The 18161-nt window shown below is 43.2% G+C and overlaps 1 protein-coding gene across 19 annotated transcripts in view; it reads left to right on the top strand.

Moving 5' to 3' along the window:
• The window catches only part of REPS1 (RALBP1 associated Eps domain containing 1), a 1100512-nt gene that overhangs the window by 151496 nt on the left and 930855 nt on the right, over positions 1-18161 (top strand). For all 19 annotated transcript variants that reach the window (XM_086927540.1, XM_086927556.1, XM_086927550.1 and 16 more), the window contains exon 2: positions 11014-11137. In XM_086927540.1, the coding sequence (XP_086783666.1) occupies positions 11014-11137 (124 nt within the window). The remainder of the gene's footprint in view (positions 1-11013; positions 11138-18161) is intronic.

The raw sequence follows: 18161 nt of genomic DNA, 5'->3' as shown, positions 1-18161 counted from the left end.
GGTGATGTGCAGTGAATTCCGATGGGATCAGTCATATAAGTAGAACCTCCATTTTTTTGCACCATGCTCCCTTCAATTCCTCATCTTTTATTCCCACAGAGAATTTACACATTATTCTCACTGACCATTCCAAAGTTTGGTTAAAGTCCTGCAAAGTATGGGAAGGAAACACAGGAGGAAAAGACAAGGAATCGACTGGGGAAAACAGGAAGGTCAGCCACACTTAAAACAGAGATAAAACCCGCAACCAAACCAAGAAAATGAATCTGAAAAGCTTCCCACACTTCAAGTCACATAGGATAAAAACCGTTAGAATACGGTTGTACATGTTGGTGATTAAACATTATAGCTGTAACAAGCCCTCGGATTCCCAGGATGAGATCTTCCTTTAAGGCCATGACAAAAAGGTTTGCACCACCTGCACTCATGGCAAGATGAAGGACTTTTCATCATGTCAAAATTTAAGCTTAGCTGGATTGCACACTCAATCACAGGCATCCAGTTTCCAGTGCTGTCTGTGAATCACGTGAAGCTCTTGTTGCTTGTACTAGGTCTGTGACCTATAATCTGGGAACAGGAAGAGTTTTCTTGAGTCTGCCTGAAAGGACCATTTTAACAAAGCTGCTTTAATTCAAACTGGGACTCTAAGGCCAGGATCAAGAACCACCAGCAGGATTGTATGTCCAACTGATGGTGTATTACACCCATTGACTTTTGATGGGAGCTTACTCGTTTTCCTCAACATACCTGTTCTGCCTTACTGTGGGAGGGTGGGGTTGGGGCAAATTGTCAATGAAAAAGGAGTGCTTCACCTCTGTATCAGCCATCCCGGGGTAAAAAGTAAGAGTCCCAAAACTCGAAAATTGGATGCACTACAGCGATTCTCAAGTGCATCCAGTGTACGATCTAAGAATATCATTGCATTTTCCTCTTCTTTTGAAATCTCAGTAGTGCTGTATTTGTCTGTCGCTCCATCTGTCCCTTTGCTTAGTCTTGCCACCTTGCAATCATGTGACTTCGCCTTTATTTCAGCTTTAGTTACACTGAATTCCATCATCTCCAGTTGTTTTGCCATCACTGCTAAGGTTGATTTCTCAACCATATTCAGCTTTTTAGGATGGACAACAGGATGCTTGGCATTTCCTTTTGGCCACTGGCCAGGTCACCTGCTGCCAACCTTCTTGCGTTTTCAGTTGCAGGATCTTTCTTACAAGTGTTGTAATGTCATGCTACACTGACTTTTGTTTGCCTGCCATTGTATCTCTGTGGTGGAGTGCCTACATATTATGGTTGGGGTTACCAAAGAGCCTGTTGTTGCAGATCATATCTCCTCATGAGCCTCTTCCCCGTTGATCTCAGCTCCAGTCTCCATCCAGGTGGTCGCAAAGCCATTACTCCTTCTGGCATTTCTCCTTTTGCCTTACTGGGTCCCCATGCCAAATATGTGTTGCAGTTGGGGACCAGCACCTGGGGAACATATGTCACCCTGCTCTCACCAAGGACGTCACCCCACCACCACTCTCCACCCTGGAACACCAGCTGCACCTTCTCCCCACCTTCTTCATTCCCCAGTTGCTTGAAGACACTCCCTGTAATTCCAGTTGTGCGGCTGCTGCTGCTCTATTGCTTAATTAAGCAACATCTATTGTCTTACAATCAATGTCTCTCTCGCTTATGACACATCATGGTAGCTACCTGCCCAGAGTTCCATACAGGTAGGCAATACTAGGGATCACCACATGGAGCTTGGCCCAGCAACAGCTATGTTGCTCACCTCTCTGCCCGACAAAATTATGGATTTTCTTCAGTCAGAAGTATAGTGGGGCAGATCAGAGGTTTACCCAGGTGTCCCATATCCCATGTAACCTGCATTCACTCACTTAGTCTTCTAACAGATTTTTTTTAACCTCCTTTTGTAATTTCAAGAAATAAAAATAGGTCTGAATGCATGCTACACAGTTTAAACCATATGGAGTGGCTTGAAGACAGTGTGCATAGACTGGAAGTGGTAAACAAGCAGTTTAATGACCAAACGCAACATACAGTTCCGATGACAGCAGCCAATGGGAGATCTTCACCAACTGTCAGTGAGCCCTACATGATAGGACAGAACAGCAGGCAAAATAAAGTAGCATTAGTAAAACTTTATGGATGTATGTTATTGCACAGTCCGTTATCACAGTTGCAAAACGGTATCTGGGCATTAGTCCGCAGATAAGACTCGTTATGATACTGAAGAGGGATGTAACATCTACATTGTGAACCTCTTGATCATTTATCTAGTATCTGAACTCTGTCCATCTCTTTGCCCAAGTCTGAGCTCTGACAGTTCAGAAAAAGTACTCTGTCTTACTGCAGGGGTTTTGAGCAGCATCTAGCTCTGCATAGCCTTGTTGTGCTCTATTAGAAAAAACACAGTTAAACATTTTGCACATGTTAATGGCACAGAATCAACGTCACCTAGCAAGAGAGCTAAATGACACATACCCAGGATTTAACTTAAAATTACGAGGACTGAGAGAGATTACCAATAGTTATACTATTTACAGCGTCACAACGGTTTCTCTACAAGAGAATGGATCATGTATTTCAATATGTTGGTTGTATTGCCGACTACCAGTTTGATTATGAGCATTCGGGAATTAGCATGATGGTAGAAACTGCTTTTCCATTTATTTTATGTTTGTCATGGCGGTTTTCTTATTGTCAATATATCTTTTTGCTATTTTTTGGTTCACTAGCTTAGTTGGTGTGACTATAATTGTCTTGCAAGGGATGCAAGTGTTCGGGACAATAATAATTATTCACTTGTCTTATGACTAGCATAGGAACCCTACCACAAGAGAAGATTAGGTAGTGGATGTATGATCCTGAAAAAATTCAATAAAATTGTTTTGGACATATAAGGCATAAAACATGTTGACCGATTTACTAAATAATCTTTACACCAACTACTATCCAGATGTCATTTAGAGAGAATATAAGGAACATTTTTTTCCTAAAAAGTCTTAGATCTGTTTTTAACCTTGACATTGAACCCTCCAACGAATAAAAGTGACTAGCAGGGATTCATAGTTAATTTTAACCACTCCTTACCAATCTTCTTGGTTGGTTCTTAGCGTCCTCCCAACATTGGACGCATTTGAGTTGTAAGCTTGCAACCTGATTGGCGACTAAAACATCTCCGGCAAAGTGCCCCCCTAGAGGGGCCCGTCGGGAATTGCAGCTCCAGCCCGAGGATGAAGCATGCCACCCTTGGGAGGGTGAGGGCTTGTGCTCCATGCAGCTAACGCTTCCAGTGACTTAATGATATCTGAATATTTGATATTCTAAGACCTTTAACTGAACGGGATACTTCATTATACCTCATTCTGAGGTGTCTCAGTGTTGTTCTTTGGTAAATGTCTCGGTCTTACAGGCTGAAGTGGCAGAGTCACAATGCCATAACAGAGACATTGTGTTTGTATGTTTCACAATACTTGGTTATAGACGTTTAACACTTATGTGCACCTAAAGTAACCCCCCCACAATGCTTTGTTGCCCAGCTGGTAGATGTACATGTCCTGCAAGGCCCGTGCTCCCCAATCGCAGCTCAGAACGTGCACAAAGGAGACCGCTCCAAGTGCAGCAGCATCTCGGTCATTTGCACACATCTATCCACATGTACATCTATCTGCGCACTCTCCCACACACCATCCACATCTACATACATCCATAAACAAACATATAAAACATACACAAAGTGTGTGTTGATTCACCCGAGCTCACCAGCTGACCATCGCCCACACTTGCACAACATCCATCTGTCCGCAGACATTCTCCATTAATGGATCCATCCTCACAAACTGAGTCTTCACCTTAACAGATTCACAAATTATTCAGCTCCCCTCTCAACCAACGTTCCACAAACTCCCCAGAGAATCCTAGTACTCACTCCTACATTTACTCACTTCAGTACCAATAGTCATTTATTCACCCATCCAGTCACCCGGTCATATTCATTTGTTTACACCCACTCACTTCTCCATACACATACTAGCTCATACAACCATACTGAAGCATATGCATCAATTATGTAAGATTTGTTTGCACTTAGTGGCGGCTGGTGACATTTGAAAGTGGTGAGGCAGAAAAAAATTGTCGTACTTCACTGCGGCGAGCGAGCAAGACTAAACCACCTTTGGGGGGTTTCTCCCCCCATGAAAATTTAGAAAAAAAACAGTGAGCAAATGGTGCATTTTCAAGCAAACCAGCAGTTTGGTGTATAAAGTGTACTTGCTCTCCCTCACTTTCTTTCGCTGTGTGTAAACTCAGAGGCTGCCACATAATCTAGTATTTACTGTTTAGATTGCTGAGTTTAACAAATTAACCAGAACTAACATTGCTCCTAGCTCGTAGTACATAATACTAAAAGCCAAGGCCACCCAACTACAGAGATGTTCGACTTTATACCCACAGTGGAGGGAGTGGTGCCGACCCTATGTCGGGACATCCTAGTTGGGTTCGGAGGGCACAGCCCGCAGACCACCAAGCACAAGATGGCCCATCTCTGTACCAACAAAAGAGACGCTCTGTTTCTTTAAATAAAACACACACACACTCAGTAAAGAAAATAAAAATATGTATTCTTGCGAGGTCTAAAAAAAGTGAATCTCTGGGCAAGGGCCTCAGCAGCGCATTTAAGCTTGTTTGATAATACAGATACATTACCCACTTTTCTTTGGAATACGAGGTATATGTCACACTCACAGAATACCCTACAAAAAGGCTAATGATTGCCAGGTGCAATACATAATCCACCCCATCAGCCCTTAAAGTCTCATGCTTATAACGGATGAGCTATACTGCAAGCACAGGAAGACAAAAATTACCAAGGACTGGATCAACTGCTCATGTTTGGCACAGGACTGGGCATTCAAGATTACACATATTCCAGCACCTGAGCCCCCCAACTCTTACTCAGTAGAGCTATCCACTGCCTATGAAAAACACCCAGAATGGACACAGACATAACAATGAAATGGACAACCCCACCCTGCATTAAAAAACAATCAATACAGGTATGAATTGCACATTTGATTTTTGTATATTAGTAGTTCTCGTTTCAAATGCGTAACTGGTTTTAATTTAAAATGTAGTAATAAAAGGAGATTACAAAGGTCTAAAAAGCCAGGGTGGCCTCACACCTGATAGCAGTATCAATCATCAACATTGTGAAAGCACAAGCATCCTCATGAGTCATGAAATGGGACATGAGTGCTCAATAACACACAGAGGGGCTAAAGCGTGACTTCAAAAAAAGCTGGACTTTGACTTTTTCACAGTTGAGTGAACTTTCTGCCCACCCCACCCCATCTGCCTCTGTTCTAAATGTGTGCACTGAGTTCTGTTGAGTATGTCTGTGTTTTCACACCTAGAACGGTTGTGAAAAAGTATGGGTAAAGCTGGAGCCCAACGAGGCAAGGCATTGAAGTAATGGTAGGGGGACCCAGTGGGCACTAAGTACAAGGGGAGCTTGATTGGGAGAAAGCTTGTAGCGCTGAAGGAAGGACGAGTGTAAAGTGGCATGTCCCCATAGGACCAGAGAATGGGGAGGGACAGGAAAGGATGAAGATCAAGCAAAGCAAGTGGTTTAGTATAGTTGTGAAGGTAGTGGATTGTGGCCTGCTGGTGCTGGCAGCAGAGGTGGGGAAAACACTGCCTAGATGAGATGAAACCGCCCCCTGCTCGAGTATAACTGCCCTTCGGACATCAGTGCTCAGAACACGCAGTATTTGCACCTACAACACATTCGTAAGGTGCACTTTAGACACACAGAAGTGCAGAAGAAGTCCCCACTCACTCAATTTGTGGGGGGGAGGGGTTCTTGCGTGGATTGGGGTTTAAAAAATAAAGTATAAAAAGAAAATGTACCTGACCGCCCGGGTCTACGCCGCCTCTGCTGCTGAGCAGGGGTCCTGCGTTGGGGCCTTCAACGTCTTCTGCCTCACTGGAGTGGCTGGCAACCCCTCTCTAGCCGTGCCAGGATTGGCTTGACCAGGGATACTCCCCACCCACTAGGAGGCCGAGGGCTGCGGCATGAAACAACCCTCACTCTCCTAAGGGGAAGGCTAGTGTGCATGTTCGGGCTGGTCGTAAAAATGACCAGCCCAAAACCGAACATGCGCACTATTGCTGTCTAGTGCACTGTCACTTAAACCCGGACTGCTACCGCAGCTCTACCCCCTTCAGCGTCCCTCAATCTACTTCTGACGCTAATTCCAATTAGGAGTCCTGATTGGAATTAGCATCATAAGTAGAACAAAGAATTTATTTGTCATTTATTTAAACGATGAATGGGGCTGTGGCATTAGTGGGGCAACGCCCCAGCACCCCAATGGATGTACCACCACTGTTTGCACTGCTGTCATAGACTGTACGGTACATGTGATGGCGAAAGCTTCACTAGCGCGTCTGAGTGTTACCTGTTCTGTGGATGTAAGAAGCTCTAACTACTTATGTAGTGCTAGAAATGTTCTGTCAGGCAGAGGATCTTCCACTGCTGTTACCGTGGTCTACTTGTTCCATGAGGGAGAGAAGCTTTCATTACTGCTGCTCATGCTGTACCTGTTCCATTACGGTGGAACGTTTTCACTGCTGCGGTTTATGCTGCATCAGTTTTCCTTGATGGAGAAGCTTGCTTAGGTGATAAGCGCAATCTGTGTGGAGGAAACTCTTGTACTGTTCATTGTGTGCTGTACCTGTTATGTGCGAGGGAATCTTGCACACAGGCTAATGCAGTGTACTTGTTCTGCGGAGATGGTAAGTTGGAACAACCAATGCACAAGGTGTTTCTGTTCTGAGCCTCAGGGGAATCTTCACTGTTAATGCTCAACTTAATCGGTTCCGCGAGAAAAGCTTACACTCCTAATGGGGTGTTGGGTGCTGTACCTATTCAGTGAACGATTGAAGCAAGCACTCAAGTGGTCACTCACAGAAACATTGATCCCACACAGTTGTGCTCCTTTCCACTACTGCCCTAGTGTGCATATAGCCATGACTCTAAAGAGGTGACTATGAAAACTCAGGGAATATCTTAGTCTTGTCTAAAGTCTTTGCAAGAAGTGTTGGTTCAGAGGAAAAATAACATACAATTCTACAAATCTTGGGGAAATTCTTAAAGAGCCAGAAGCTGGTTAATAGTTTGTGTAAAATGTTCTGTATTCTTTTTAACATAGCTATACTGCCTCTATTTCTTATAAACCACTTAAGATGAGTCCAGACAGATCTAAAATGCTTCTGACCTGTTTCCATCTTGTAGTAGTTGCTTTAATCTTTTATTTCAAAGTCGAAAACATACCTGACTTAGAATGAAAATATGGGGCAGGGCAAGCTCCGGTCACAGTTTAAACGCACATAAAACAGCTTGAACTATAAACATGGCCGCACCAGAGAAAAAATATGAATTCTCAGACTAACTGCTTTTGCTATAGAGATGCTTTGTAACGTGGGGTCAAAAATTCCCATAACAGTAAAATAGCTCAATCACCCATTGCAAACAGTTGCATCTAACAATCTGGGAATATGGCAATGTACATTTATCTGAAAACAAATTAGCGCAGACCAACGCTTTTGTTATGTGGGGGGCACCAGTGGCTCAATGATGGACGCAACGGTAAGCCTTGGTGTATCAAATTCTGGGATGGGGTTGGATCACCCCCAAAGGGTGGGAAGGTTTGAAGTCCGGAAGTAAAGAGCCCTAGCGCTGAATGGGATTGGAATAGGAGGCTGCAGAGGCAAAGCTGAGCCCTTCTCACCACCCCAGTGCATCTCTTTGGGGCTTTCACCATCATACTACTAGAAAGTGTCAAGTGGGGTGTTTTCAACACAGTAATTGCTATTTACAATGCTTCTTTAAAATCAAATTGTTTAAATACAGCTGTAATTTAATAAAGCCAAAGAGTCACAGATAATAAGAGTAATTATCATGTAAGTCGCGTTTTGCAATACTTATTAATTATATTGGAATGACAATTCAGAGGCTAATTGCGAAGTAGAAAACAACTGTTTGCCGCGATTCAGGCAAGTCAGAATTCTTGACCCAGTTCTAGTTCCTTTATTAAAAAACAAGGACTTACTCTTGTGTACTCACTTTACAACCTTTATTGCCTCAAGTTAGTTACACAATATAGTGATCATTACATTTTCATCCCCTGCTTTTTGAGCCCCTACACATTTCTGCTAGCCTCTTATTCCAATACAGTCCGAGTTATATACAGAATATAAGCCCTGCTAGAATCTAAAGTAGTTCTATTACTAGCCCACTGTTTGAATAGGAGTTTTGAAACGTCCTTTCTGAATTTTAAATGTTTTTACCAATGAAGTATAATAGGTCACTATATAGAAAGCCTGCCCGAACTTCCTTGACTGCCCTAAATCCATGTAGCTCCCTCATTCTACTCCTGTAGATAGATTTTCTCGGGGGTGATTCCCTGTACTGTGGGGGGTGCAGGAAGGAAAGCCAGGTATTGACAGTTGTGCACACCTCAGCCGGGCAGCTGACCTTTGAATAGATATAACTCAGGCAACATATAACCCTATCCAATATATATTAAGCAAAATAAAGCAAGGATCTAGATTACAGGTATTCCATTATATAACGTATTGCGTCACTGAAAATAAAACCAGTTGATCTGTACTGTCCAGATCTCACACACAACTGCGACTCCAGCAAATGGGCTGACCATGGCACCAGAGTTATTTGAGTATTCGTCCTTATTAGATCTTGAGATTAACAAAGCATGAAGCGCTTTAAGAACTAATAATTTTGTATGTGAAGTAACTGCGAATAAAGTATACCTGTTTGCGCTGCATTTCACACTTTAGATTTAGAACCTCTACAGACATGGACCTATAGCCCACTGTTCGACAGCTAAAGTAGAAGGGTGACAGTCCGTTCAAAGCCATGAGAAAGAAGGCAGAGCAGCATTTTTGCTTTGAAATTCCGACTTTCCTGATGAAAGTGTTAGAATTGAGAGCCCCTGATATGAAATACAGATTCTTTCTCCCATGCCTCCCATAAACGTGGACAGACTCAAATGGAAGAAATTCGATGCTGCTGCAGGGTATACTACCACTTGGGTACTGTCACAAATGCCCGAGTGCTACATCCAAGAACTGACGTGCGCTCCAAGCTTGTGTGTGGGTCATCATTCCAGGGAGCCTACACGTTGAATGGGAGACAGGCAGGGACCCCATCAGATACCCTCCCCGGGGGATGGGCCCTGCCTAAATATCACATACCTCAGGCAAAGTCGGCATCAACAGAGTATTGGTGTCACAACTACCAACAGTCTGACTGCCCGACTGCCACAGCCAAGCTATGACCTGACTGATAAATTATGGGGGAGGGCGTTGCTCCTCCCCATATACTCCCTATCGCCTGAGCCCAAAGCTACACTCTGTCAAGGCTGGTTTAAATAAAAAAAAAGGAAATGATAGCTAGCCAGTATTCCACAGGTTGGAGAGCTTTTGCTGCCATTAGCCATAAAATGTGGAAGAAACTCTAAACGGACAACCACTGCAATTGAACATTGTATTGTGAAATTGTGGACTGGAGGGAGGGACTGGGGGTACAAACGCCAAATGTTCTGAATTCCAATAGGGATAAAGAGGTTAACCACTTTATTGCGTATTGTGAAGCGTTCATTTCTCAGCATTACCTAATCACTGTTGATGTTGTGAACGTCTCACCAATACTCTGAAGACAGAAAATCTTTCTGGTGCTGGTAGTGGGGTCCATTCAAGTCAAATCACATTGTACCTCCTTTGGGTGTCTGGGGTTGGTTAGGTCTAAATGGGTGCCAGTTGAGATAAGCCCCAAATACTGCAGTAGCCTACATTGCCACAATGGATTAATTTCATTGTAAAAACCTTGTTGCTTTTTTGGACCTTTCTTGCCGCAGGTGGGAGGCCCATCTTGCTATTTTTCAGAAATGTATAGTTTTCTAAATTTACCATTGGTTTCACACCTGTTTCTACTAAAAACTGCAAGTAGGTAGAAGCCATAAAATACTCAAAATGACTACAAATTAGATAATTGCACAACTGGTAAAGCATTTTTTTAAACCACTTCATGAAGCTGGAAAAAGGGTCATTTTAGCATAGCAAACCTTTTGTTGATGCCTTTCTCAGAATATAACATAATTTTTTGCACAGCACATTTTGCAGAAAAAAACTCAATTTTGCAATGTTTGGTTATTTTCTTGGTTCCCTCCAAGAGAATCCACAAACCCTAGATATCTGTAGAATCACCAACATGGAGGGGGGGGGGGGGGGGGGGGGCGGGGAGCGGAGCGGGGAGAGAAGCACGTAACGTTTGCTTGTTTACCTTTTGGGGTAAAAAGTTATGACCCCAAAAACATAACCCAAGGGCTAAGCGATTGTGGGGAGAAAGCAGGGTGTTGATGGGGGTGGGGAGTAGACTTGAGGACTTAACGGGGATTAACAGTAATTGGGAAGCTTGTCAAGAGAAAGTGACTGCTCATGATGAACACCAGAACGGAGAACTTCCTCACTGTAGTTCCAGAGTTAATAATAGATGAGAAACAATGAAGTAGGGTGATGGATCAGCACAAATCACAGTGGAATTAATTTGGCACAAGCTTGGTGTCAATAGTTAGAAACTGAGATCCATGCAATTGTGCATTTGTTAAGATCTTTTACTTTTGACTTTAAGGCCTGTAGAGTGCTCTATGAAATGGGGTTCCTTAAGACCATTGGCTCTGCAATAGACTTTCGAAAATACTTGAATTTAAATAAAATATTTATTACTTCATACTGTGGAAACATGAAAAACTTAATTGATGTTGTCATTTTGTAAAGATTTATAACGTTACGATTTTGGAGTGGAGACCAGTATGTATTCTTTAAAAGGTTATAAACTGGTATGTGGCATGCTGTCAACTCTGTGTACTCATTTGCCTGTCTCACATCACTTGTTTGGTTGTTAAAAATAATCCTTTTATTTTCCAGATAATGGAACTTTGTGGTGCAACAAGACTTGGATATTTTGGAAGAAGTCAGTTTTATATTGCCTTGAAATTGATATCAGTGGCACAGTCTGGTCTTCCTTTAAGAATGGACAGTTTAAATACAGGTAACAATAATTAGTTTTGTTTTTTTAAATGCCACTGATCCAATGGAAGCATAGTCTGTGGGAATGTATCACTCCTTTATTACGTACATTTATGATGAATCCCTCCAAAAAATGGAGCAGGCTTGGGAAAGTGAACTTCCAACAGAAGAGGTTGCACCACCTGCTCTAGCTTCAGATTCCTTAATTTAATTTGTACCCATTTTCTTTGACAAACACTGAGCCCTTTCATCCAGATGTCTTTAAAGAGGGCAAGGAGCAGAGTGTTTGTCGCACCTAACAAGTTTCCTGTGTGGTTCAGCCAAAGCTAGATGTTCCACAAGGCCACACATATTACATTCCTGATGAGAGACTGCTGAATATCTACAATGAACATGCTTATTTCAGGAAAAGTTGACAACAGTTGGTGCCTTCAGACTGAAACTCAAAAGCACTGACAGCCCATGCTATAATAAGAATCCCATAATGGAACCGAGGTCCCAGCCTTTGAGGTAAATTTTATGCCGTAAAAAAACAATAGGGAAGGTTGTGTATGTCTATAAATCCCTTGAAAATTAGCTGCTACTCAACAGGGTATTAAGGGGACTCTGATCTTCCCAAATTATGAGATTTTAATTCAGTGTCACCTAAAGAATGGGAGAATAATTTGATTGTGAGCTCAAGAAGATTGTCTAATACTCTTGTGAAAACATGCTTGTAGGAAAGTAGGATCTGCTTCTATGGTTACTCCCACTTTTTGTCTGGTGCTAAGCTGTATTTGACTAGCCTATATTGGATACTGGGGTACCCTTAAAGTCTCTAGTATTTGGTACCCAGGGCATAGGTACCCCAGAGGTCTCCCATGGGCTGATGCATGTATATGCCACCCTGAGAGACCATTAAACTAATGGAACAGGCCTGCCATTGCAGGCTGTGTAAGTTGGTGTTTGCACCACTTATTAAAGATATAGGTTTCCTATATCTAGGGTCACTGCACTTAAAACCTATAAGTTGCCCCTCTAGCAGGTCTTTGCAATCCTGAAGGCAGGGTGCTTTGCTCTAAGTGAGAGGCCGCCCCTGCATGAGCAGGACACCCCTGCAGCCTACGGAGCCCATTCTCTTGGGTTGTCCGTGAAGCAGCCATATACTATGTAGAGGGGCACTGCATAATTAAGCGATGACCATCTCGAAACTGGCTGCAACTAAACGTATTATATTTTTTATCTACCATGTTGGAATCATACCCCCACACCGTAAACAGTCTGGAAGGTATGATTCCAAGCACTGGAAGAGCCCTCAGTTTGCCTCTGTGTTTCCAATACCAGCCTTCTTGACCCAGACAGCTAAAAATGGTTGCTGCCGACCAGAGACACGATTCTGCCCTCCTCCTGCTGCTGAGCCAAGCTCGAGCATGGGAAGGCAGAACAATAGGCATCCTGTCACAGAGAGGTGTGACCACCTCCCAGACAGTATTTAGTGTATTGGATTGGGGTGGGTGTGCTTTCAAGCGCCACTCCGTCTGCATGAAGGGCACGTTTAGTGTCCTTGTGCATGGTCCAGTTCAAACCAGTCCTCAGAGCCATTTGCCCCCTCTCTGGCACAAAACTGGACAAAAGAAATGAGAGTAACCTCCCCCCTGTCCAGACCTTCCCCATGGACGGTCACCTAAATCTTCCCAACCCTTTCCCTAGGGTACTCAAGGGCTTACCTGGGTGTAGGTCCATAGATTAGTTGTGGGATAAGATTCAGATCACACACACCACTTCTTCTTCTACCCTCTGGGAACTCTTGACTTCGTTTGGGCCTGAATTTGTCTCCCTTCCAGTCTGCTGCATTGTCTGTGCCTGTGCATCATACAGGAACCTTCCAAGGCATGTGAAGCATCACAGACACTTGAAGGAATCTCCCTTGGAGTGAAGGAGTCACTCCCCTGCATTCACAGGCACCGCAACTAAATCAACCAGTCAGCAGATCCTGAGCTCCTCCGTACTCCATAGGTTTTGCAACATAGTTGGTGGTTTTCCACAGCTCCCGAACTGCCCTGCTCCAAGTTTCAGGCCAGTATCCCTCGTGGGAGTTGCAATAATCGAACCCTTGTGCACCGCGTCTACTTGCAGTTAAAAAGGCTTGTTGACTTCTTTCCAAGAAGATCTTCGGGCTCCAAGTAGCCCCAATCTCTAGCACCTCCAGTGACCAGAATCTTGGGCCTTCAGAATCTTGTGCATCGTGGCCGGCTTCTTTTGGTGAGCTACTGGAGGTCCTCTCGCAACTCCAGTGCCTCCCGCCTGTGGGTGCATTTCAGGGTCACCTTTATTTCTTTTGGGCTCCCCTGATTGCTCAGGGTCTGCCCTGAATCCCCTGCTTGTGTGGAGTCTCCTGGACCTTGCTGGTTACAACTTTTTTCCTTCGACCCCTCAGCACTCGACATCCTTCATGGGACAGCTCGTGCCTGGTTCCTGGCCCTCCTCTGTGTCGCCCGGTCCTCACAGCTGCAGGGTCAGGGTCATCGTCCCCCATTCTGCAACACCCAACATCGGAGGACATTCGTCTTCCAAGTCTCCTGGTCACTGCTGAGTTCCCTCTGCTTGCAGGTACCTCTCATCTAGAATCCACCTTTGCATTTCACCGGACACTTTCTCCTTCTTCCCCAGCGGCACTTTCCTGAAGTCCACCATTGGGTTCAACAGTGGTTTCTGACACCACTTTACACGTATGCACCTGGCTTACCTGGTGTAGGTAACGTGTGTACTAGGGTAACAAAGATCACTGCAAAACCTCAGCACCAACTGTTAATAATAAATGTTTACATACACCCCGATCGTGCAAAAAAAAAAAGAGAAAATGGCCACTCTTATTAAACTTATAAAAACGCTTCAGAAATCAAATTCTCAAAGTTTGTTGATCCTATCAGGTGACTTAAACCTCAACTTAACTTGTGATGAGTCGTGCACTCGCAACCCAAGGCTAAAATCTTGGTTGGAGAATAAATCATTCACCCCAAGAAAACTTACAACGTTGGGATTAACAATACTAAAACCCACAAGGACTGGCACATCATCACCAGTACCCACGTACATGAGTGGCAAGGTATCGTCAACCATTGATTTTACATTAATTAGTAACAACCTGCTAGATTCTGTTGAGGGCTATGAGATAGCAAGACAAACAGAAAGTGACCATTTCCTCAAATTATACATATCAATATAGGGGTGTCTGAGACCGCACAGCTAACTGTCCTCTCATCAGTCAGAGAAGTACAATCTACGAAGATTGCGATGGAGAGGCAGTGGAACGAAAGCCATCTTTGAAACAGCGAGTAACTTTTTCTCAAAAGATGAGCACGCGCAAAACGAAGACCATGTTTTGATTTGGGAAAAATTGTTAGTCATTGTCCCTTAAACATTCGGCATCTCCTGCTCCACAACACAGCCCAAAAGTCCTGAGGGAACCCTGGTTTAACACCGAATCAATACACGAAAAGAGAAAAATCACCTGGGAGCCACGGAAGGTGACAAGGAATAACAACCAGGGCTCCAAATCAAACCATCTTCTTGTCAGGAGTATGAGAAGAAATGATCGCAAAATGGTGTGGAAAGCAAAGGCCAAACATAAGGAAGGGACTTGGGTAAAGTTGGTACTTGCAAGTAAAAAGCGAAATACAAGGGATTTTTGGGGCATCATTAATAAATTAAACAACGTCGAAGCAATGTCACAGGACCCCGGCATCAGCAATCAAGGTTGGGAAGTCCACTTAAAGAACCTCTATTTAAAAAGGGAATCTCCTCCTCCTGAAAAACATCAACGTATAATCATAGCAACGAAAGTGAGTCAATTGAAAGGAGCCACAGATATGCTAACAATCTCCACCGATATAGGCAGTATCAATCAGTCGATGAAACAGCCGGCATTATTCTCCATCGAAAGAGTCAAAAGGCTCATTAACAACCTTAAACCTGAAAGCGCACCGGGAGCTAATGGTCTCCCCAATGCAGTATTTAAATATAACGAGGAATTTTGGGCACACCATCTCTCTGCCCTGTTCAACCAAGTTTTTATCCGTAAGCAGCTGCCCCCATCGTGGAAAGGAAACATCATCCACCCGATCTTTAAAAAGGGGGACAGGAGATTACCACGGAATTATCGGCTGATTTCTCTAATTGATGTGGAAGCCAAGCTTTACGCCTCTTGCATATTGGAGGAGATTTAAGACTGGGTGGATAATAACATTTTAATCCCCAGTTACCAAACAGGCTTTAGAAAAGGGACGGGGACTATAACAAATCTTTCTGCCCTAGCCCTCTTGATGGTAAAAGCCAAAATAAAGAACCATCGGCTATACAGCTGCTTTATCGACATTAGAGCTGCATTCGATGGAGTCAGCAGGGGGAGACTCTGGGAAAAACTTAAGGAGTGGGGGTTGTCAAAAAACCTACTCAACGCAGTTATGCTCCTGTACTCTGATACGTGGGCAAGGGTTAAACAAGGCCAAGATTCAAGTCTAACGTCCAAAATAGCAACCAGGGACGGATTAAAACAGGGCTGTGTCCTGGCCCCATGTTTATTTAACTTATACCTTGCTGCCTTATGAAAAAATCTTGGTCAAATCGAAAGCCACGCTCCCAAACTTGGAAACACCCCAATGCCAATTATGCAGTTCGCAGACGACATTGTCCGCTTAAGCAGAACTCCAATTGGGCTGCAAAGGCTGATAAACGCTCCATGAACATCTGGAATTGAATAGGGAAAAAACAAAAGTGGTACGACTGATGGAGCGCAAGAGTATTAAATTTAGCTGGAAATCTAACAACCTGGCAATAGAAGAACAGCAATTTTATCGGTACCTGGGGGTGACCCTCGGCAAAGACAACTCCAAAAAAGAACACACCCTGGTGCTAAAAGCTAAGTCTCGGACGTTAATTTACGGTTACAGGCAACTTTTACAAAAACTGGGTGGTCCAAACCACACCCACCTTCTAAAAGTAATGGCTGCGCAGATCCTACCAACTCTATCGTACGGTTTGGCTACATGGCTTAGAGGGGAGGCCGTTCTATTATATAAACTACAAAATAAAATTTATAAAGACTTATTTAAGTTACCCAAATGCTCTGTAGCAGCCCAGGTGCGTCTAGAATTTGGACTACAAAATCAAATCTTTTGGTCCATGTCAAGATTCGCCAAATTTTGCCATAAACTTCGTGCTGCTGATCCAGATTCGTTAAATAATTTCTGCTGGCTAGAAATCAATTATGACATCAACCAGCCCTCGAGTAACCCCTGGGCTAATTACTTGCGAACCTGCCTTACTGAGCTTGAACTGCTAAAAGCTTGGAACAGAAAAATCGACCAAGCCCACTTCTGTAAAATGGTTAATTCCATCGCCAAAAGGAAGTCACTATTAGAAGATAAACAAACATTGACTCACCGACGTCACGCCTGGACAGTAATCTCTTCTTACTCAGTCCAAAAACCCCAGGTATATTTGGCAACCCATTTTAGTCAATATTTAAAAAAAATCCTTGACTTCTGTATGGGTCTCCATGAAACCAAGGATTTAAGACCCTCCTGGAAACCTCAAGAAGAATGCCAAAAATGTAGACTTTGCGGTTACCAAAATGAATCTCTAACTCATTTGTTTTGTGTGTGCCCAGTCCTTATGGTACTTAGAAGACCGTATCTATGGGACATTCTGAATAAATTGAACATAAGAACATGGTGACAGGCTGTCATAATCTGGCTGGGAGGTTCTTCTCCAATTTTGACTTGTCGGGGCCTCAAATTCATGATCAAGGCTAGAAAGCAGCTACAGGTCTGTTAGTGACCATTCATAGTCTTGACTGTGGCCCAATCAACCATCCCCGTGTGTCCTGTTCATTATAAGTCATTATTGTCGCTATTGGGGGGGACCCTAAGAAAAGTTAAATTTTATATTTTCTCTGCTATTGAAGTTTTAATGACAATGTTTTGTGATTTTAGGCCTATTCTACCTTCTTTATTGTAAGGATTTTTATTAATTCAACAATTAAAAAAACGATTGATTGATTGATTGATTGATTGGGTACTAGGGTATTAACGGGTGGAGTGGCTCTACAACCTTCTGTCGTCCACGGGGTTTCTTCAGGGTCCACTGGGGAGGGTCCTTAATCTTTAAAAATCCAGCTGCGGCTTACACGTAGAGTTGTACGGAGAACGCAGTCATGTTCCCACACTGCACACCATCTCTGTGGGCTCCCTAGCTACTCACTTTGGGTGGTCCCTTGGGCCCTAAGCACTTCTACGTCCTCTCGACCCTTTCTCGATCCGAGTCGTGGTTCTTATACCATTTTCTTAGTATATGGTTTGATCCCCCTGGGGTCCACTGTGTATTTCATGCTATTTACTGTGTTTCTTTGCTATTGTATTGTGTGAATTGTGTATATCTCCAGGTAGGAGATATTTCTATGAGTTAGATAGTATATTATAATAAATACCTTTTTTTATAAATACCCTGTGTGGCTCTTTTTCACTTAATCTATACTATTAGATTGCATTCTTGTAAAACAAGCTGCTTTGCACTCCTTCTGCACTATTCCTGAAGGCTGCTCTCCACAGCTACCACTTAGAGAGCTTTCTAAGGTTGTCTAAGACCTCTTAGATCACCATAAGAGTTGTCTGGATTGGTGCAAGGTGTCCACTTACAAACGTGTACATCATATACCAGGCCAGCAAATCGCAATGCTTGATTGGATTAGGTGCATTATAAGTACACATATAAATAGTAGAAAAGAGTGCTTCCTTAAATTTGTCAAAAGGCACAGAAAAAATTAAAAGACGATTAACAAGAGATAAGACAAAAGTCCTATCTAAGATATGGAACAATAGTTCAAATGTAAAACCAGTCTTAGCAAAGCCAATAGGTCTGGCTTATTACTTTATAGTAAGCATACAAGGTTCCTCACTTTCCTGCCCACATTAACCATTGTCTTACATTCACAAAACTATCAAGTATGCAATGCTCCTACAAATACATGCATGTGTGCTGGTAGTAGATATGATAGTAGTGGAGATGGT

This window comes from Lissotriton vulgaris, chromosome 6 (genome assembly GCF_964263255.1).
Source record: "Lissotriton vulgaris chromosome 6, aLisVul1.2, whole genome shotgun sequence".
NCBI classification, from domain to species: Eukaryota; Metazoa; Chordata; class Amphibia; order Caudata; family Salamandridae; genus Lissotriton; species Lissotriton vulgaris.
The sequence above is the reverse complement of the archived record's forward strand: the minus strand, read 5'-3'. Positions and strand labels throughout refer to the sequence as shown.